The sequence below is a fragment of the Stegostoma tigrinum genome, chromosome 14 (assembly GCF_030684315.1).
Source record: "Stegostoma tigrinum isolate sSteTig4 chromosome 14, sSteTig4.hap1, whole genome shotgun sequence".
NCBI lineage: Eukaryota > Metazoa > Chordata > Chondrichthyes > Orectolobiformes > Stegostomatidae > Stegostoma > Stegostoma tigrinum.
In genome coordinates, this window is record NC_081367.1 from 65,437,473 (window position 1) to 65,459,312 (window position 21,840).

Genomic DNA, 21,840 nt, shown 5'->3' on the forward strand with positions numbered 1-21,840 from the left:
TGAGGTGTTTACCTAGCCTGGTCAGTTGTTGCTCAGTTGGTGGCATATTTTGCCTGTGAATCGGAAGGTCCTAACTCCAAGTGGAACAAAAAGTACTTGGAGCATGTAACAGAAGATGACACTCAGTCTAAAGTGCTGTCCTTTGCCTGGAGTTTCAGAGGCAATTCAGAAAATGTCATCCTAGACAATGTTTTCACCATAACCACTATCTGGCTGTTACCACATCACTCTTGTAAGAACTAAGCAATTGCTGCATTACCATTTTTTACAGCAGCAACTACATGACAAAAGCACTTCAGTATCACTGAAAAAAAAAGATATATTTTGAATCATGAAATCCCTGCAGTGCAGAAAGTGGCTGTTCAGCCCATCGAATCTGCATCCAACCTGTAACCTCACATTTCCCATGGCTAATCCACCTGGCCTATAGATCCCTGAACACAATGGGCAGTTTAGCTTGGCTAAACCACCTAACCAGCACATCTTGGAGCTGTGGGACGAAACTGTAGCACCTGGCAGAAAGCCACGCAGACACAGTGAGGATGTGCAAACTCCACACAGACAATCATCCAAGGCTGTAATTGATGGGAAGTATCTCTCAGCACTCACCTTGTCCAGCTCATTACAATTCCTGCATCCATCAGAACATGCAAGGATTCCATTTCAAGGGGGAAACAACATTTGTACTGCGCAAGAGGAGAAGGCTGTTTTGTTGGCGGGTGGATTCTGATTGCTAGAGGCATTTTTGATTGTGCCTTGAAATAGACCAAAGCAATAAAATGCTCACTCTATATGCAGCCGTTTATCTACAGCACAATGATCAACAATTTCTCCTGCAATTCCAATGTCTGCTCATTCTTGATAAATGCATAATTGTAAATTCTTTCATTTCAGTAACAAGCACATTGAAGCAACTTGCTTACCAAAAGTGCACTGGCCGTACAGAGAGAACTGTACTGATAGAGCAGAGAAAGAAATTATGAAAGTTTTCACCCAAACAATACTGGCACATTCATCAATAATTATAAGACTTTTTCCCTCCAGTTTCTAAATCTTTAGTGATTATTTGAAAGCAGTGTAATGAAAATGGCTTATGGAGACTCAGAGCTGAACTTCAACTTATGAATCTAAATTTTGGTAATGAGTTTTTGGTAACAAATTTATGTCATTGCCTGGCAAGGGACCAGTAGGTTTCTTTTTTCCTTTATGGTAGACAACGTATGAAATTCCAGACACTTTTAAGAGAATAAAGCCAGAATATTGCTCTGTTCTGAACAAACTTAGAGATAGTAAGAACGGCCAATGCTGGAGTCAGAGATAACAAGGTGTGGAGCTGGGGGAACACAGCAGGCCAAGCAGCATCAGGGGAGGAGGAAAGCTGATGTTTAGGGTTGGGACCCTTCTTCAAGAAAGACCCCTCATTTTTCTGAGGAAGGATCCTGGCCCGAAACGTCAACTTTCCTGCTCCACTGATGCTGCTTGGCCTGCTGTGTTCCGCCAGCTCCATACCGTGTTATGACAGTACAACTTGACTCTACAAAGTTAGGACAGTAATGTAATCTACAATAAAATGTCCAATTAAAATGACACTGAAATAAACACGGTTAACAGATGTATGATTGTTAATGCCCAACAAAATACATCAAATAACAAATGTAATCTAGTCAGATCACATGGGTTTCCTCAAAACTGCCCAGATGTACCCGGTGGTCACCACATCTCACTAAAACATTATAAAGGATTATAATTCTTAGCTGTTGAAGACTGAGCTTCAGGGTTCTATTAAAAGTTGCTGTATCATGGACTGCCTCAAAAATTGCTCATATTCTGGTAGCTTACTCAATCAATCTCATCCATGCGCCCTAGCGTTTGAAAATTGCAAACTACAGCATGTCCCAGGTACAATTCCAGCTTATCACAGACAGCTAAACCTACCACACCAGTACTGTCCTGACTTTTCTCTGAGATCTAATCCTGCACAGCTACACTAAGCCAATACTTTGTGTAGGTTTCCTTCACACACTCTGGCAGCTGCACTGGACTGTTCCTTGAGCCTGCAGAGTTCTCAGGGCTTTTCCTGAGTCCGAGCCTCAACACTTAGCTACATATCCTGGTTCCCCAGACTTCTTCAGATTCTTAACAACTAGGAACCTGCTAAAGCAACACTTTTTAATAATGAAACCTCATCTTCCTGCTCTGAAGCATCTGACTCACTGAGACCACAAAACTAAAAACATTCTCCCAGGACTTAGTAAGAATTTCTGAAGAAGGGTCCTGACCCGAAACTCAGCTTTCCTGTTCCTCTGATGCTGCCTGGCCTACTGTGTTCCTCCAACTCCACACTGTGTAACCTTCTCCCAGGAATGCTTTCACACTACTAACTAAAATTGGCTGCTCAGTAATCCTAGAACTGTTCTGAGCGACTCAGCATAAAACTTGCAAGAAGTGCCAGCCTTATAAGGCTACCTAATATTTTGGATCAATGTGAAAAACGCACATGAAGAGGATTTCATCACAACTTACAATTGGGGACAGGGCAGTCGGCCCATTGAACTATATTGGAAGCCCTGGCTAAATAATGCCTTCTTAACAATCTCCTTGAGCCACTGCTTAGTTTTTACTCATCACAGAGAAGCCAATGCTTAAGTACCCATTCAATCAAATTAATCAAACCTTTGGCTAGTCTAGAGGGGCTGCTGCCTTCTGGTCAAAAAGCCTGTGTTCCTCAGAGTCGCAGTCATTCATTTTCACAACCCTGTGTTTCCCCTCCTTCCCATCCTTTTGATTCAAGGTTCCTCCTCTTGAAACCAACTTCGCTGGGGGCCAGCACTATGTCCCAGTGAGACTCAGGGAAGCCAGGGCTATGTTCAGAGATAATGGGAACTGCAGATGCTGGAGAATTCCAAGATAATAAAATGTGAGGCTGGATGAACACAGCAGGCCAAGCAGCATCTCAGGAGCACAAAAGATGCTGCTTGGCCTGCTGTGTTCATCCAGCCTCACATTTTATTATATTAGCCAGGGCTATGTGTTGCTCGTCTTCAGGAACTGACTGCAATACCAACAGTGGCCACCACTCCCAGTGGCACTGCTGGGACAAGAGAACAACCAGTCAAATGGCTGATCAACAGCTCTCAGAAGTCTTATCACTTAACATTTTTTATAGGTCTAGCTGCATCATTTACGGATTAAGGATTGTGTTTCCTCTCAAAAAATTCTGTTGTATCTGTCACCAAGCTTATTCAGCAAGAAATGGGTGCAAAAGTCAAGAAGTGAAATACATTGGTATGGGAAGAATGGGTTTCAGTGTATTGGGCAATGGCACCAGTTCTAGGGTAGAAGGGAGCTGCTATGGTGGGTCAGGCATCAACTGAACCACACTGGACCAATGTCCTGATGAATTGAATAATTAGGGCTGTTTAAATGGAATAGAACAAGGCAGTGTTCTGGAGAGAGGCTACGAAAACAAAAGGATATGGCAGCATTGCAGGGCAATTACTTAGCTAATAATACCCAGAGTGGGACAGGAGGGGACAGAGCATACAAACTGAAAACAAATGGAGTCAAAGGGAGGAAAATGGTAAAAAAAAGTGAACATAATGTTTGTTTATTTAAATGCTGGTAATATTCAGAACAAAATAGATGAATTAATGACACAAAGACTGATTTTGTCTTAGCTGATATTCAATCAAAGCTGGGAACTAAATATTTGAGGAACATTTGAAATGGACTGAGCGAAATGTCAGGGTTGTGGGCGGACGTAGTGCAGCACGCACATCAGATAGAAATGCACTGAGATCAGATGATGTAGAAAGTATACGGGTGCAGGTATGAAATAACAAGAGGAAGGAGACACTGGTGGGACTAGCCTATAGGCCCCATAACAATAGCATCACTATAAGAGACAATAAATCATATAATATGGAGGGCATGCAAAAGAAAGGTTATACATTAATCGTGGGTGGCCTCAGTCTTCATGTAGATTGTTGTAAAGATCATTTCGTTTTGTTTGCTATATTTTTGATTGCAGACTGAAATGGAAAAAAAGATTGTGTCAAAACCAAATATTGTGGCCGGAATTGCTGCGCAACAAAAAAAACAAGTGATAGAAACTTATTGTTTGTACTATAAACACTGCCAAGCATGTTCTCGATGCCTTTTGGGAGAGGTGGGGACTGCGGGCTGTGGAATGCTTTATTTCCCTCACAAACTCCATTTTGATTTGATCTCTACTCTGCCCCGAACCATTTTCTTTCATATAGGCATTGCCCCATGGGGTTTTGCCTGATACTGATGCTTTGGTCACACAGATGTTTTTCCTGGTGGTGATTTATAATAAAGTTATTTGCATGGCTGGTGTTTTTTTACTGTGTCTCAAAAAAGAAAAGAAATATATATAACCAGGAGATTAGAATCTCCTCAGTTCAAGTGACTGAGTCCGAGCTGGCTGACCACAACCAATGTACTGTGTAAAAAAATATCTGCTGTTTTCTTCAAAAAGTAAGGGAAACTGTTTATAGTTGGCTGAGCATCAGCAAGAGTACAGGGTGAAATTTGGCAGCAACAAATTACTGATTAGTTTGTGCAGTTGTAACCAGTTGTAGATGCCAAAGGTCATCAGCCTGACAACAACTAGCTGATTGGCTCCTGAGCATTTGAACAGTTAGTTGGTATGAACAGCACAGCAAGAAGCTTTCAGACCTCAGTTGGGGCAGGTTATGTCTTTCTATCTCCGCAGTAAAAATACCTGAAGCCTAAAGAAAGCCAGTCATTTTCCTGCTCCTCTGATGCTACCTGGTCTGCTGTGTTCCTCCAGCTCCACACTCTCGGTGCCTAGCGTCGGCAGTCCTTATTATCTCCGAGTTAATGTAAACTGCCACTTTTGACCAAGAAATAAGAAATTCTGAAATTAGTATACAAATCATTCTGGGCATCTTGGGAAGGAGTGGAGGAAACTGAGGTAAAGAGAATGAAGAATAGGAAATCCTGGCAAGCTAAAATGAATACTTCATTTCGGTGAAAAGCACAGTTCAGACCATTATGGAAGCCAGGCGGATGCTATTGGCCTCTAGTTCCCAGTTTATTTTCCCTCTATCCATAAAAACCATTGTGTTTGGTTTGTCTGTTTCTGTCTGTTTGTGTGGAAATTGGATTTCCCAGTTAGTTAGAGTTTCAATTAATAGTCATATGTTGACAGTACATAGCTGTTTACTTATCATTAGATTTTACGTATTTGTAATCAATAGTAATTCTTGTTAAGTACAGACACATGGTTAAGTGTTTTCTGTTAATTGATTCCATCAGATAGGTAAGTCGAAGTCTTTGCGCACTTCGATTAAAACATTAGCAACCTCAGAAGTTGTGGAGTTTGAAAATTAGTACTCTCTCACAAGTGGGTTGTAGATAACCAGAAAGAAGAATTCACAGAGTCTATTCAGGACAGATTCCTAGAACAACATATTGCATATTCATCTAGTTTCAGGATATTTTGGATCTAGTAATGTAAAATGAGGCAGGTGAATGCATGACATCAGGCAAAAAGTTGCCCTCGGAAACAATGCCATAACATTCTGGAGTTTGGCTTTCAATTTGAGAGTCAGAAGTCTGGGCTGGAAATAACTGCTGAACTTTAATAAGGACAATTACAAAGGAATAAGGACAGAATTGATTGGAATGGACTGCAAAAAGATTTTGACATGAAAGATGGGTTCACAAACATTACCAGATATTTAAGAAAAAAGTTAGTGACTCTCAAGAAACACATATCCCAGTGAGGAAGGAGGATTCAAGGAAGAGCTAATCCAACCATGGTTAACCAAGGAAGTTAAGGATAGCATTCAAATTGAAAAAAAAATACAATGTTGCAAGGATGAGTGGTAAACCAAAGGAGTGGGAAATTTTACAAATCAATGAATGATGACCAAAAAAATATAAAGGAGAAAATGTTTTTGTGGTTGGCCAAGCAAGTAATAAATAAATCAGACAAATATGCTTTCAAGGCATTTTCAAAAGAAATGCACGGAAGGAAATAAAGACAAATCCATATCACTAAAGTAAACACATTAGGGAAACTAACAGGGCTGAAGAATGATAAGTTTCCTTGACTTCATGAGCTACATCATTCATTATTAAAAGGAGTAGCTGCAGAAAATTTGGATACACTGATGGTGATCTTCCAGAAATCCTTATATTCTGGAAAAGGATTGCAAAACTGCCAATGTAACACCCTTATTCAAAAAGATGAGAAAGCAAGTTATAGATAAGTATAGACCAGTTAGCTTAATACCTGTCATTGGGAGGGAACCTTACAGTCTATTGTATAGGATGTGATAGCAAAGCATTTAGATACATTTGGAGTATTGTGCGCAGTTTTGGGCCCCATATCTCAGGAAAGATGTACAGGTCCTGGAGTGGGTTTAGAGGAGGTTCACGAGAATGGTCCCAGGAATGAAAAGCTTGACAGATAAGGAGAGTTTGAGGACTCAGTGTCAATAATGAATAGAGTTTAGAAGGATGAGGGAGATTTAATCAAAACTTACAGAATACTGAATGCTCTGGACAGAGTGGATGTTGGGAAGATGCCTCCATTGGTAGGAGAGACTAGGATCTGAGGGCACAGCCTTAGAATAAAGGGAAGACCTTTTAGAATGGAGATAAGGAAAAACTTCTTCAGCCAGACCATGGTGAATCAATAGAATTTACTGCCACAGAAGACTGCAGAGGCCAGGTCATTGAGTATATTTAAAACAGCGATAGATAGGCTCTGGATTGTCAAGGTGATCAAGGATTACAGGGAGAAAGCAGGAGAGTGGGTTTGAGAAACTTATCAGCTGTGATTGAATGGCGGAACAGACTCGATGGGCTGAATGGCCTAATTTCTGCTCCTCTGTTTTATGGTCTACATAATATAATCAAGCAGAGTCCACAAGTCTTCATGAAGAGGAAATTTTATGCCTGGAAAATTTATTAGAATTCTTTGAGAAGGTAACAATTAGGACAGATTTAAAATAAACTAACCAGTAGTTGTAATGTACTTGAATTTCCAAAAGGTGCTTATTAAAGTAATTAGTAAGGCCACACAAAGGCTTTGTGGCATAGCATATTATTGGTATGGGTGGAGGATTGGCTGACCAGTAGAATATGAAGAGTTGGGACAGAAGGGGCATTTTCATGATGACAACCTGAACTCGTGGTGTACATGCAAATAGTGCTGAGGCCACAATTATTTATGACACGTATTGAAGACACCAATGAGATAAGTGAATGTAGTATCATCAAGTTTATAAATGACACAAACATAGGTGGTAAGACAAATGGTGAGGATGGCAGAGTCGATAGAGGGATATAGCCAGGTTAAGCAAATGGGTAAAAACTTGGCACAATGCAATACAAGCATTCAAGTTCAGCAGGCAACAGGGAAGGCAAATAGACTGCTGGACTTTGGTTCAGGGCAATGGATTATAAAATTAGGGACGTCTTGCTGAAACTATACAAGGCAACAGTCAGCCCTCAGCTAGAATACTATGACCAGTTTTGCTCTCCTTATGAAAAGAAAGATATATAGGAATTGGAGGCAGTTCAGAGAAGGTTCACTAGGTCAATTGCGGGTACGGAGGGATTTTCTTATGAAGGAAGTCTGCATTCATTAAAATGTAGAAGAATGAGAGAATACCTTATTGAACATATTACTCTTGACAGGATAGATGCGGAGAGGCTATTTTTTCTGTGGGAGAAGCTCAGACGAGAAAGAATCTTAGAAAAAGAATCTAAGAATCTTAGAAAAGAGAGTCACCAACTTAAAACAGAGGTGAAAAGGGTTTTTTTTTGCCTGCAAGTGATTGAATCTGTGGAGTTCTTTACCACAAAGGGCTGCAAAGACTAGATCATGAAGTGTATACATGGCTTAGATAGATAGATTTTTAATCTATAAAGAATTCAAAGGTCATAGAGAAAAGACGGAAAAGTGGACTTGCACGTCATTAGGCAGAGAGATCTATTGGGACAAATGGCCTACTTCTGTTTCTCTGTCTTATGGTCTTATAGAATAGTGCCTACAGTTTCTCAAATGCAGACGTTGTTCAGCACATACAATCACTGTGAGCTAAGCAACATGACCTTCATGCAGATTAGTAAGAATAAGGAACTAGAGAAGGTGAGAGGAGCCAGCATCCAAGAAGTCATTAACAAGAACAAAGTGTTGGGTAAACCACTTTTGGACTAGGAAGGAAGAAGGGACAGAAGTTACGAGCAATTTTCTGTATGATGACATCAAATAAACTGCTACAACAATGATAGGCCATTTCGCCAGAAGCCAATACGAAGAAACTTTTTTAATATCACATGACCATCTTCAAGCAGCAACATGCACCATATCACCTTTGTAAAAGTATGATCATTCAACTGTTACCAAATTTTAATAGGCAACTCAATATTTCTTTGAAAACTTAAATATATACACTTTTTGTGAATTCTTAAATTTACCTAGCTTCAAAACATGCTTACATAAGGAGAGGTAATGGCCTAGTGGTATTTTCACTAAACTAATAATCCAGAGACTGAGGTAAGACCAAACCCCATTAGACCAGACAGTAGAAACTGAATTCAATAAAAATCTAGAATTAAAAGTCTCATTACGGCAATGAAGCCGTTACTGATTCTTGGGGTTAAAAATCCATTCGGTTCACAAAAGTATTTTAGGGAAGGAAACTGCCATCTTCACCTGGTGTGGCCTCCATGTGACTCCAGACGCACAGCAATATGGTTGACTCATAACTCCTCCCCAAGCAATTAGGAATGGGAAGTGAAAGCTGGTCCAGCCAGAGATGCCCACATTCTCTGAATGAGTTTTTAAAAAATGCTTGAGATAGAGATAGTTTTCTTTGTTTGTTCATCATTTTCAATGGTTTTGTAATTGGTTAAACTAATCTAATTCATCTCACTCTCAGTAATCACCAGATACAAGCAGAAACTGAATAAGACTACCTCTGCTTTGCCCATCAAAGATACCCCAGCATTAATCTCAGGCCAGCGGTTACCATTCTTTCATATACTTTGACCGTGTGGCTCTATACCAAGTATAATGCTTTTGGTGGCATTTTGATCTTTGACAGTGAAGTACAACAAATCAGATGCCCCATTTCCTACCTTCCTCCAGTTCTTCTGTCATGTTAGATCACAAATACATGTGCAGCAGGTAGTTTGGGTGGTTTTGAAGGCATTTAACACTCTTGCCTTCATTGTTCAGACTTTTGACTGTAGGAGTTGGGACATCATGTTGAGATTATACAGAATGTTGATGAGGCCGCTTCTGGAGCACTGTGTGTGGTTCTAGTCGCCCTGTTATATGAAGGATATTATTAAACTGGAGATAGCCCAGAAAAGAGTTACTAGGATGTTGCTGAGAATGGAAAGTTTGACATAAAAAATATAATGCTGGGACATTTTTTTCATTGGACTGTAAGAGGTTAAGGTTTATTGAGGTTAATAAAATCATGAGGGTGGGGGAGTTCAAAACCAGGGGGCATATTTTTAAGGTGAGAGGAGAAAGATTTAAAAAGGACCTGAGGGGCAACGTTTTTACACAGAGAGTGGTTTGTGTGTGGAATGAGCTGCCAGAGAGAATGATAGATGCAGGTACAGTTCCAATATTAAAAAGACATATAGATAAGTTCATGAATAGGAAAGATTTGGAGGCTCATGAGTTAAATGCAGGCAAGTGGGACTAGTTTAGTTGAGGAACATGGTCGGTGTGGACTGGTTGGACCGAAGGGTCTGTTTCTGTGCCGTATGGCTCCATGACTCTATATAACAGCAACCCTGGCTTATTTTTGAGACCCACTAATCCAGAAATAGTGAGGCCCATTATATCATCTTCCCTACCACCCTGAGCAAGAGTATTTGAAGAGTGTTAAAGAAGAAGTCACATATCAGCGCCAAACCATTCAGGAGAGACATTAGAGAACACTTTAATGTCACAGGAAGCATGGTCAAAGTGTAGAACTGAAGAGTAGCAGATGCTCGTCTAATTAATAAATAAGATATAAGCTCATCAACAGCATGAAAAGATGTGGAATCAGACATAGTTGGTATTGCAAGTGCAGGTGGATTTAGAATTTAGGATCCCCCACAATCACATTAAATCAGAATAGCAGCTCAGTGACTTAGTCCTGTGCCCATGGTCCGAACAGTTAATGCAATAAGGACAGATTGACTTTCAGTTCAAAGGTATGACACCATAGTAAGGGTCTTGTAACACAGTGGTAGAGTCCTGATCTCTGGGGTGAAAGTCATGTGTTCCAGTCCCATCTGTGTCAGAGATGTATCATAACTCATCTGAACAATTTGATTTAAAGAATCTATCAGTCATCAGGATGCTGGTTTCAACAAAGGTTTTTGTTAACAGTGGTAATGTCACTACATGTGAGCCAGATTGTCTGGTTTGCAGTCTCATCTGTTCCAGAGATGTGTCACAGCATGTGGAAAGAACTTGACAAAACAACTGCAGGAGTATAGTGATTACGCTACTAGATGAATGATAAATGATACAGAGATATGAATGATAATTGCAAGATGGTTTCCGGATAAGTTCAAAACAGCTCATTAAGTGAACTTGCAATTAAATATTAGTATCAGTAATTGTAATCATGATACTTTCAAGTTATAACAAAAGGGCGCTAGTGAGACCACATCTGCAGTACTGTAAAGCAGTTTTGGTTCTTATATTTAGGTAAAGATATCATTTTATTGGAGGCAGTTCAGAAAGCTCAAGGGTAATCTCCAGTATGGAGGGATTGTCTTATGAGCAAAGGCTAAACTGGTTGTGTCTCTACTCACTGGGGTTTAGGAGAATCAGATGTGATCTAATTGAAACAGTGAGGATTCTTAACGAGTTTGCCAGGGTAAATGCTGACAAGAAGTTTCCCTCTCATGGGGTTGTCTAGGACCAGAGGGAGTAGTCTCAGAATAAAGGGGTGCCAACTTAAGACTAAACTTCCCACAGAAGGTTAAGAGTCTTTGGAACTCCTTGCCTCAGAGAGCTGTGGGGGCAGAGTCCTTGTGTATTTTTAAGGCTGAAGTAGGTTCTTGATCACTAGGTGAATCGAGGGTTACATGAAATGGGCAGGAAATTGGACATGAGGAATGTCAGATTAGTCACGATCCTATGGAATGGTTGTTCAGGCTTGAGGGGCTGAATAGCCGACTCCAGTTCCTATTTCTTGTGGTTTCATGGTTTACACACCTATCAGGTCCTCTAATATTCTTTAGAGAAGTTTGTTGATGGAAAACTAATGCTAGTGCCAACAATGCTACTAAAAGCTAATGATAAACAAAAAGCAAGGGCAAGAAATTGATACCTTCACATTTACTTCCATTTTAGGTTATCAATTGAAAGCAAGCCATATACAGCACCTGAAACGTTCTTTGACCTGGAAGTATTAACAGAAAGATAATTACTGTAAAATGTTTGGAGAATTTGTTAATAGTTTTCAAAATTTTTTTCATCAGTACAAAGGAATAAATTATACTTTTTGGATAATCAGAAATGCTGGTCTGTGACCTGGTGACCTTTGACCTGGAAGCAACCTCCATGGCTAAAAAGTTGTATGGCAGAGGAAAGAGAGTGAGTTCCTGGGTTTTTCTCATGTAAGATTATTTGCCTATTACTTCCTTTATGCATGCCCGGAATCTCTGCGCCACCGCACGCTGCCCTCGAGGCGGCTGCGGGGAGCACGAGATTGTCTATCACCTCCTTCTGGAGTGTGCCTATGCGCAGGAGGTCTGGAGGGCGATGCAGTGGTATTTGTCGAGGTTCATCCCGAGCAGCTCCGTGACATGGGACTCTGTGCTCTACAGGCTGTTTCCTGGGACGCACACCGAGACCAACATCAACTGAGCCTGGAGGACCATCAATGCGGTGAAAGACGCTCTTTGGTCTGCCCGCAACTTGCTGGTCTTCCAGCTGAAAGAACTGACCCCGACCGAGTGTTGCAGACTGGCGCACACCAAGGTCCAGGACTATGTGCTGAGGAACGCACTACAGCTTGGGGCAGCTGCCGCCAAAGCGCGGTGGGGAAAGGCCACCGTATGAAACCCCTCATCCAGAATAGAAAAAAGGGCCCTGTCTTGTAACTGGGCCCAGCTGGCGCCTTCCCCAACTGGTCAGGGGGCAACGGGGACTGTGCGGGGAGATGACTGCCAGGGTGTTTTTATCTTTTTTTTTGTCCTTGTTTTGCTTTTTCCTTAAGTTTGTGTACGTACCCCCTGGGTAACTCAGAGCGACTTGCATGACTGGGTAGGTGTATAAGTGTTTTATTATTTTGTACATTCTATGAATAAAGTATATTTTTTCAAATAAAAAAAATTGCCTATTACTTGAATCTGAACAGGATACAGTTTAGGCTTTCAGTGGTCACTCTAACCATTCAGAATAATTTCAGACTGGTTACTCATCACGGAGGTACCAAGCTGAAGTAATACATCTACAACAATCAATATTGTCCCACCTTTTAGCTGTTTGGAGTCATATCTTACCAAAAGGAAAATGGATGTGATTGTCGGAAGTCAGTTATCTCAGGTCTAGGACGTAGAGTCATACAGCACAGAAACAGACCCTTTAGCAAAACTTACCCAATTTCCTATACTGAACTCATCCCATTTGACTGCATTTGCGCAACCCTCCATCCCTCTAAACCTTTCCTAGCTATATACCTGTCCAAATGTCTTTTAAATGTAATTGTACCAGCATCTACCACTGCTTCTGGCAGTTTGTTCCATACATACACCACCCGCTGGGTGTAAAAGTTGCTCCTCAGGTCCCTTTTAAATCTTTCCACCCCTCATCTTCCACTTACTCCCTCTAGTTTTGGGCACCTCGAAACTGGGGAAAATACCTTGGCTGTTCACCTTATCCTGGTAATTTTACAAACCTCTATAGCGCCACCCCTCAGCACTCTCCATTCCAGGGAAAAATGTCCCAGCATACTGGGCCTCTCCTTATAACTCAAACCTTTAGTCCCAGTAACATTGTTTCCAATTTAATAACATCCTTCCTATAGCAGGCAACCAGAACTGTATGTGTACTGTAAATGTGGCCTTACCAATGTCTTGTACAGCCATACATTATGTCACAACACCTGTGATCAAGGCTCTGACTGATTAAGGCAAGTGTGCTAAACATCTTTTCACCATTCCTGTTTACCTGTGATGCCATTTTCCAGGAACTATGTACCTGGACCCCTTGGTCTTTCTGTTCAAGTACACACCCAAGGCCCTAATGGTGTAAGTCATGCCTAATTAGTCTTACCAAAAGGCAACATCTCACATTTACTGAAATGAAATTCCATCTGCCCTTCCTCACCCCATTACCTCAGTTGATCAAGATCCTTTTCTAATCTTAGATAACCTTCTTCAGTGTCCACTATGCCACCAATTTTGATGTTATCAACATGCCTCCTCTATTGTCATCCAAATCATTTATATGAATGATGAAAAGCAGTGGACCCAGCACCGATCCTTGTGGTACACTACTGGTCACAGGTCTCCAGTCTGAAAAACAACCCTCTACCATCACTCTCTGTCTCTTAGCATCAAGTCAATTTTGTATCCAATTGGCATCTCTGCAGGAGATGCTCAAACTAGTGTCCTTAGTCCAACCATCTTCAGCAATGACCTTCCCTCCACCATCCGGTCAGAAGTGGAGAGGTATGTTTATAACTACATCATGTTCAGAAGCATTGAGGATGACTCAGATACTGAAGTAGTCCATGGCCAAATCCAGCAAGATCTGCACCTCCCAGTCGTGAACCATTTTAACTCCCCCTCCCATTCCTTAGACAACATGTCCATCCTGGGCCTCCTGCAGTGCCATAATGATGCTACGCAAAGGTTGCAGGAACAGCAACTTATATTCCGCTTGGGAACCCTGCAGCCCAATGCTATCAATGTAGACTTCACCAGCTTCAAAATCTCCCCTTCCCCAACTGCATCCCAAAACCAGCCCAGCTCGTCCCCTCCCCCCACTGATTCTCAAAAGCAGCCCAGCTCGTCCCTGCCTCCCTAACCTGTTCTTCCTCTCACCTACCTCCTCCTCCCACCTCAAGGCGCACCTCCATTTCCTACCTACTAATCTCATCCCCGCCACCTTGACCTGTCCATCCTCCCCGGACTGACCTATCCCCTCCCTACCTCCTCACCTGTACTCTCCTCTCCACCTATCCTCTATCAATCTTCAGTCTGCCTCCCCCTCTCTCCCTATTTATTTCAGAACCCTCTCCCCATCCCCCTCTCTGATGAAGGGTCTAGGCCCGAAACATCAGCTTTTGTGGTCCTAAGATGTTGCTGGGCCTGCTGTGTTCATCCAGCTTCACACTTTGTTATCTTAGATCTGGACAAAATCCAGGCTTAGGCAGACAAGTGACAATCATGCTACAAATGCCAGACAATGACCATTTCCAACAAGACAGCATTCAAACCTTGCCTTTAATATTCAATGGTACCTTCATCACAGAATCCCCACCAGCAACATCCCAGGAGTTACCACCAAACAGAATCTGAAACGGGTATATATATATATATGTATACACAAACAGAAACAGAAATTGCTGGAAAGCTGAGCAGGGTCTGAGGAAGAGTCATCAGGACCCGAAACATTAGCTCAGCTTTTCCAACAATTTTTTTCTGATTTCCGGAATTATCAGTTCTTTTGGTTTTTGCTGCCATATACATAGTACAGCTACAACAAGAGGTCAGACACTAGGGGTCTTACAGCAAGTAACTCACCTCTGATTGCTCAAGGCACTACTCTAAGAAATTAACCAGAGAATGGCTATCATCTATTTTATGGAGTTAGAACAGGCACAGTGTTTGAACCTGTTCTAGCTGCAAAGAACAGTGTCCTGTGCACTTAAGCGCACAACACTGAGACCAGCCGCCAATCCTAAATTGGTTGTCATCATTAGTCTTTGCACACTCAGGATTGTTTAGCAAATGCCACTCAATCACAGAATCACATCTAATTTGGTGCGGTGTTGGTACTTTTACAACATCAGACTGGTTTGGTATGCTCAGGATCTTGTTTTTTTTGCAAACAGCCACAGGGATATGTTCAAAAACAAAAACATGGCAGCATCTGTGAAGGGAAAAACAGAGTTAATGTTTTGGGTCCGGTGACTCTTCCTCAGAACCCAAGAATATGTTGTTTGTTATGATCGACCAAACTGTGGGACAAATGGCCTCTATACTCAGTGTAACAATGGCTATAAAATTTGTATACCGTATTATTCATTTATGTGTTAGAAAGGGTATATTTTGGCTCAACTCCAGCATCAGTTAGTGGCCAACCAGGACAGGATTGGGGGGAGCAGCGATAGTTATAAGGTAAAAAGAAGGCAGTTAAGAGAAGAGTTGAGAAGAATTAGTTTCCCCTAGTGGGTGCTGAGAGTCTGAAACTCACTGCCTGAAAAGGTCATTGAATATTTAAACTGTATTTAGATATTCACCGGTGTTGCGATAGCCACCAGAGCTACAGGCCAAGAGATGAATAAGTGCAGTGATGTGCACAGCTGGAGATTTATGGCTAGGATGGGAAAAATAGCCTTCACCTGTGCAGTAAACATCTATGAGCTACCCGTGTTTATACTTATTATCAGCAATGTGAAACAGCTAGCTTCATTTGCTGCTCAAATGTTTGCCATTCTTACCCTTCCAGGGTAACCTGAGGGAGACTGTGCACTTTTCAGAACCAACGATGATGTCCTTTGATCTATTCATCATTACGTGACATATATAAAAACTGAAAGAACTGCGGATGCTGTAAATCAAGAAAAAAACAGAAGTTGCTGGAAGAGCTCAGCAAGTTTGGCAGCACCTGCGAAGCAAAAAAATCAGAGTTAATGTTTCGGGTCCAGTGGGCCTTCCTCAGAATTGTTCAGTGAGCCTTCCTCAGAACCCCGAAAAGTTAACTCTATTTTGTCTTCACAGATGCTGCCAGACCTGCTGAGCTTTTCCAGCAACTTCTGTTTTTTGTACTGAAGATAGTAATCAGAATGGCCATCATCTCACAGGATAACTTTGATCCACCTTACTTCAGCAGCAAGCTTACCTGGCGAAACAGGTAAAAAAGGACAGTAAAGAGTTTGGATAATTACGAAGAATGCATTTATAGTCAGTAGATATGAACATGTATTAATTTGATTGGATAATATAATCATGCAGACACAATATGATTGGACTGGACTTTATAGTATGTGCAGTTTTGAATACAATTTGACAATATATAGTCATGTGTGCTATGTTAAAGTAAATTGAGGACCACAGGGCTGTTTTATCATTTGAGAGAAATGACAGGCTGTAGCTAAACCTGAGGATCATCACACCTCAAGTAAGCTTAACTTGGAATGTAAAGTAGAATGAACACTGTTGGTTAGAGATAAGTGAATAGACATGTTACCTTGTTATCTGGAAAAGATATTCCACAATCTAAGACTTTCTGCACAAAATACAATGCCTCAGATATATGTATCTAGGGTTTCAGAGTAGATTTGTAGCTCAGGTTGTGGATGTTGAGGTTGGTTGGCTCGCCGAGCTGGTTTGTTGATATTCTGCAAATGTTTCATGACCCTGCTGGGTAACGTCATCAGTGCAGCCTCCGATGAAGCGCCATTGAGTTTTCCTGCCTGTTATATACAACAGTAACTTGCAGTAGTAATAAATGTTTGTTTGTTGGGAAAGTCAAACGCCAGTGTTTGTTTGGTTCTGTACAGTCTTTGCATATTGAGAATAAACTGCCTTAGTGACCATGTATGTACACAAAGGTTTATGAATAAAGCGCATTTTCAAAAAAAAAATAAAATAGAGCCATAGCTTTGTAACAAATCTTTGATGGGTACATTTCCCACGTGTGCATAAATAAAGGAGATGTTAACTGGAGTGAGCAAAACATTCGTTAAGAGAGGTGTTTATACTGGAAAATGAAAGAGAAGGAAGTTCAAATGAAAAGGCACCATTAAAAGGAATGTTAGAAAATAGAACAATGCAAACTATGGGTCTACCTATACAGCACAGACTCTAGCAGTTCGAGAAGGCGGCTCGTTACTACCTTGAAGGACAACTAGGAATGGGCAATAAATGTTGGCTCAGCAAATGTAGGTCCCTTGCAGTTAGAATCGGTTGAATTCATAATGGACATTAAAGAGATGGCAGGCCAGTTGAACAAATACTTTGGATCAGTCTACACTAAGAAGGCTACAAATAATCTTCAGGAAATGCTTGGGGACAGAGGGCCAAGCATGAAGGAGGGGCTGAAAGGAAATCCTTATCAAGAAATGTAATTAAAACCTGATAATTGGCTGGCCAACAGAAGACAGCGAGTGGTAGTAGAAGGAAAATATTCTGCCTGGAAGTCAGTGGTGAGTGGGGTTCCACAGGGCTCTGTCCTTGGGCCTCTACTGTTTGTAATTTTTATTAATGACTTGGACGAGGGAATTGAAGGATGGGTCAGCAAGTTTGCAGACGACACAAAGGTCGGAGGTGTCGTTGACAGTGTAGAGGGCTGTTGTAGGCTGCAGCGGGACATTGACAGGATGCAGAGATGGGCTGAGAGGTGGCAGATGGAGTTCAACCTGGATAAATGCGAGGTGATGCATTTTGGAAGGTCGAATTTGAAAGCTGAGTACAGGATTAAGGATAGGATTCTTGGCAGCGTGGAGGAACAGAGGGATCTTGGTGTGCAGATACATAGATCCCTTAAAATGGCCACCCAAGTGGACAGGGTTGTTAAGAAAGCATATGGTGTTTTGGCTTTCATTAACAGGGGGATTGAGTTTAAGAGTCGTGAGATCTTGTTGCAGCTCTATAAAACTTTGGTTAGACCGCACTTGGAATACTGCGTCCAGTTCTGGGCGCCCTATTATAGGAAAGATGTGGATGCTTTGGAGAGGGTTCAGAGGAGGTTTACCAGGATGCTGCCTGGACTGGAGGGCTTATCTTATGAAGAGAGGTTGACTGAGCTCGGTCTCTTTTCATTGGAGAAAAGAAGGAGGAGAGGGGACCTAATTGAGGTATACAAGATAATGAGAGGCATAGATAGAGTCGATAGCCAGAGACTATTTCCCAGGGCAGAGATGGCTAGCACGAGGGGTCATAGTTTTAAGCTGGTTGGTGGAAAGTATAGAGGGGATGTCAGAGGCAGGTTCTTTACGCAGAGAGTTGTGAGAGCATGGAATGCGTTGCCAGCAGCAGTTGTGGAAGCAAGGTCATTGGGGTCATTTAAGAGACTGCTGGACATGCATATGGTCACAGAAATTTGAGGGTGCATCCATGAGGATCAATGGTCGGCACAACATTGTGGGCTGAAGGGCCTGTTCTGTGCTGTACTGTTCTATGTTCTATGTTCTATGTTCTAAGTCACCAGGGTCTGATGCTCTGCAGTCCCAGAGTACTTTAAGCAAGTGGCCCTAGAAATAGTGCATGCATTGTTGATCATTTTCCAGCATTCTGTAGACTCTGTAAGTGTTCCAATGGACTGCAGGGTAGCTAATGTAACTCCACTCGTTTTAGAAAAAAGTAACGCAGAGAGAAAATAGGTTGGGTAGCCTGACATCAGTGGTGGGGAAAATGCTGGAGTCAATCGTTAAATATGCAATAACAGAGCATTTGTAAAGTGGGGACAGATTCAGTACTAGTCAGCATTGATCCTTTAAAAGGAAATCATGCTTGAAAAATCTTTGACATTTTTGAGGATGTGACCTGTAGACAATAGTGACTCCGTAGATGTATCAGGACTGTCAAAAGGCTTTTGCCAAGGCTCCACACAAGAGATTAGCAAGGTAACTGAACAGGCTAGATGTGCAAAGAATGTTCCCACTATTGGGGAAGGCCAGAACAAGGTGTCACAGTATAAAAATAAGGGATAAACCATTCATGATGGAGCTGAGGAAGAATTTCTTCACTCAGTTATAAACCTCTGGAATTCTTTCTCACAGGAAGCTGTTGGGGCCAGTTCATTAGATATATTCAAAAAGGAGCTGGACATGGCCCTTAGGGCTAAAGGGATCAAGAAGTATGGAGAGACAGCCAGAATGGAATACTGAGATGGCATGATCAGCCATGATCATATTGAATGGTGGTGCAGGCTCGAATGGCCCACTCCTCCATTTATTTTCTATGTTTCTATGCAACACCTACAAGAGTGAGTAACAAAAAAAGTATCAGGATCATCATACACAAATTCAAATGGAGAAAAGGACATTTTTAAAAACACAAAATTTTATTTATCACATTGAATACAAAGAGCAAGTTATGACATTTTATTACATGTTATGCAGTCAGTGTGTAAACAGAAGATAGGGTTAATAAATAACATCGCACTCAATTACTGTCTCATTATTTTACATGTACAACCAGAGCGCACTGAAAATGCTAGGTCAGACAATATAAACAGAATGGAGCATTAATTGTTGGTTTGAGGATAGGCAAGCAAAGAGACCGATTTCTGATTTGACTGGTTTTGGGGATCGGACCTTACGGTTTTAGGGGGTAAACACCCAAGAATATTCATAATAAAGCACAGTAAAATTTTCAAAACAAGTTCACATTGTACATTTATTGGTATGCAAGTAGACCTCCAACTCCGAACCCTGCTTCCTTAAATATGTTTATTGGTTTTGCAGTAAATGCAGAAGAATACCACTAGGCACTTCAAGCATTAAATTATGAGGCTGAGGCGCATAGACTAATATTCTGACTCTTGTGTTTAGAAGATCTAATTCATTAAAAGATAATTACAGGATTTAAGAGAAACTACTTCCACTAGTGGGAAAGTCTAAAAGAAGTTGGGCAAAACCTTACAGTTCAAGACCATTGGGCAGGATGCACATCTTCACACAAAGGGTCATTGAAATCTACAACTGTCACAGAAAAAGCCTATCAGGCTAGGGGTGAACACAGCATTTCAGAAACAGAATTGTGATAAATCAACATCCTCTAGGGAAGAAATTGCTGTCCTTCCCTGGTCTGGAGGTGGTTCCAGCAATGTGTTGACTCTTAAGTGCCCTCTGGGCAACTAGGGATGAGCGATAAATGCTGGCCTAGCCTGTGACACCCCGTCCATGAATATTAAAGAAAATGCTAAGTCCAAATCAAGACTGGTCTTGTGGATAGATACACACTTAGTGAAGCAAAAATTAACATGGGAGAGCAGGGGTCTGGGCTACGTTCTCATGGGGAAACATCACAAGGACATTCTGAACACTTCACTGAGGAATTTGACTCGATATGGACATCAAATCTTGGGAGAATCTCACACAGAATCTACAAATATCACACACAGTCTCTTTCACAAATAAATCCAAATCACAGCCAGAAAACACGAGGAGAGGATCTCAAACTAGCAGCTTGTCCAAAACTCAAAAATTGTCTGTGGTTCCATGTCCTGTTTGCAGAAGTACCTTTTGAGTGCATAACAGTCTCAGACATAATCTCAGTACCTGCTGAATCTCAGCTAGACGGCCCAGATGATGGGCAAGGAAACCTTCACCTTAAAAGGATGAACCACATTAGGCAGGAGGTAGATGCAGTAAACATGCAGATCAGCAAGGTACAATCGAGTGGCAGAGCAGGCTGAAGGGCCCCATCTTTTATTTTTGTCATGGTGTTGGATGGGCCAATTGGGCACATCCATGGGTGAGGTCTCCATGCCCAGATACAAGTTATGACAACCATCTACACTCCTTTAAGTCTGCCTTTCAAAGTCGTAATGAGTCCTGATCAAGTGCACGTCAATCGTGTCAAACACTAAATACAGATGAGAGTGTGGGGAGCCGAATCATAGAGACAAATATTTGCCAAGGATTGTCAGGTACAGAAGTACACCTGCCGGGGGTGGGAGGGGGGCAGTTGGTATTGATGGTGATGCTGCTACAGGGCACCAGGGGTGAGCCAAATTGGAGATGGGCAAGTTTATTTACAAATTCTTTTGCAGCCACTCAATGTAATGGCTTATCATTTTCTGACCAATTGCAAAATCGGTTGGCCACGTGATGAACATAATGGCACCATGAAAGGAGTCCTCATAATGCTCGTGTGTGACCTGGACTCCTGCTGCTTGCAATCTCCTGGCATACATGGCACCATCATCCCTCAGCACGTCATACTCACACGTTACAATGTAGGTGTGCGGCAGAGCCTGGAGTTTCTCATCCCCCACCAGCAAAGGAGCAGCCCTTGGGTCGAAGACGGCAGGCACGTTCCCGGATGGCTCTGGACTCTCTATGCCCGGCGGGACGTATTTGTAGTCCTTTCTGAACTCTTCCGGCAAGTGGGCGCTCCAGTTTGCAAAGTTGCTCAGGCCCTTTGATTCGCGAGTGCTGTGGCTGTTGGCCATCATCATCTTCAGCAGCGACTTATCACAACCAAAATATTCACTCCAAAACCTGACCATTAACGTCTTGGGCAGAATTGGCATGTTCTCATTTTGCTGGTAGGAAGGGGTGTTAAAGTCAATGGTCTGAAGCGCAGGGTAGATTAATGCCTGAACTTTGATCTCACCTTGAACGTCTCGGTCCTCTCGGATCTGCAAAATATTACCTTAAGTGCCCAAGATTACTCCACAAGAGGCGTTTGCATCAAGATATGTTTGTACATTATTATTTCACACAACCTCAATCACACAACGTCACTGCAAACCCGAAATAGAATAATTAATACCTAATAAGCTCGTCACTTAAATCTGGTAAATTATTAATCTCAACGTTCTCTAAGGCAAGCTGTGCATCTTATTTCAGTTTGTCATCAAAAGATTGTAGACTCAAGCCTAACTCAGCCTTCTAAAGAGACAAACCACTG

The 21,840-nt window shown here is 41.8% G+C and overlaps 1 protein-coding gene across 2 annotated transcripts in view; it reads right to left on the reverse strand.

The window, feature by feature from the left end:
• Nucleotides 1-19,243: 19,243 nt before the first annotated feature.
• The window catches only part of aadac (arylacetamide deacetylase), a 57,181-nt gene continuing 54,584 nt past the window's right edge, over nt 19,244-21,840 (reverse strand). For both annotated transcript variants that reach the window (XM_048541602.2, XM_048541603.2), the window contains one exon: nt 19,244-21,568. In XM_048541602.2, the coding sequence (XP_048397559.2) occupies nt 20,960-21,568 (609 nt within the window). In that variant the 3' untranslated portion in view covers nt 19,244-20,959. The remainder of the gene's footprint in view (nt 21,569-21,840) is intronic.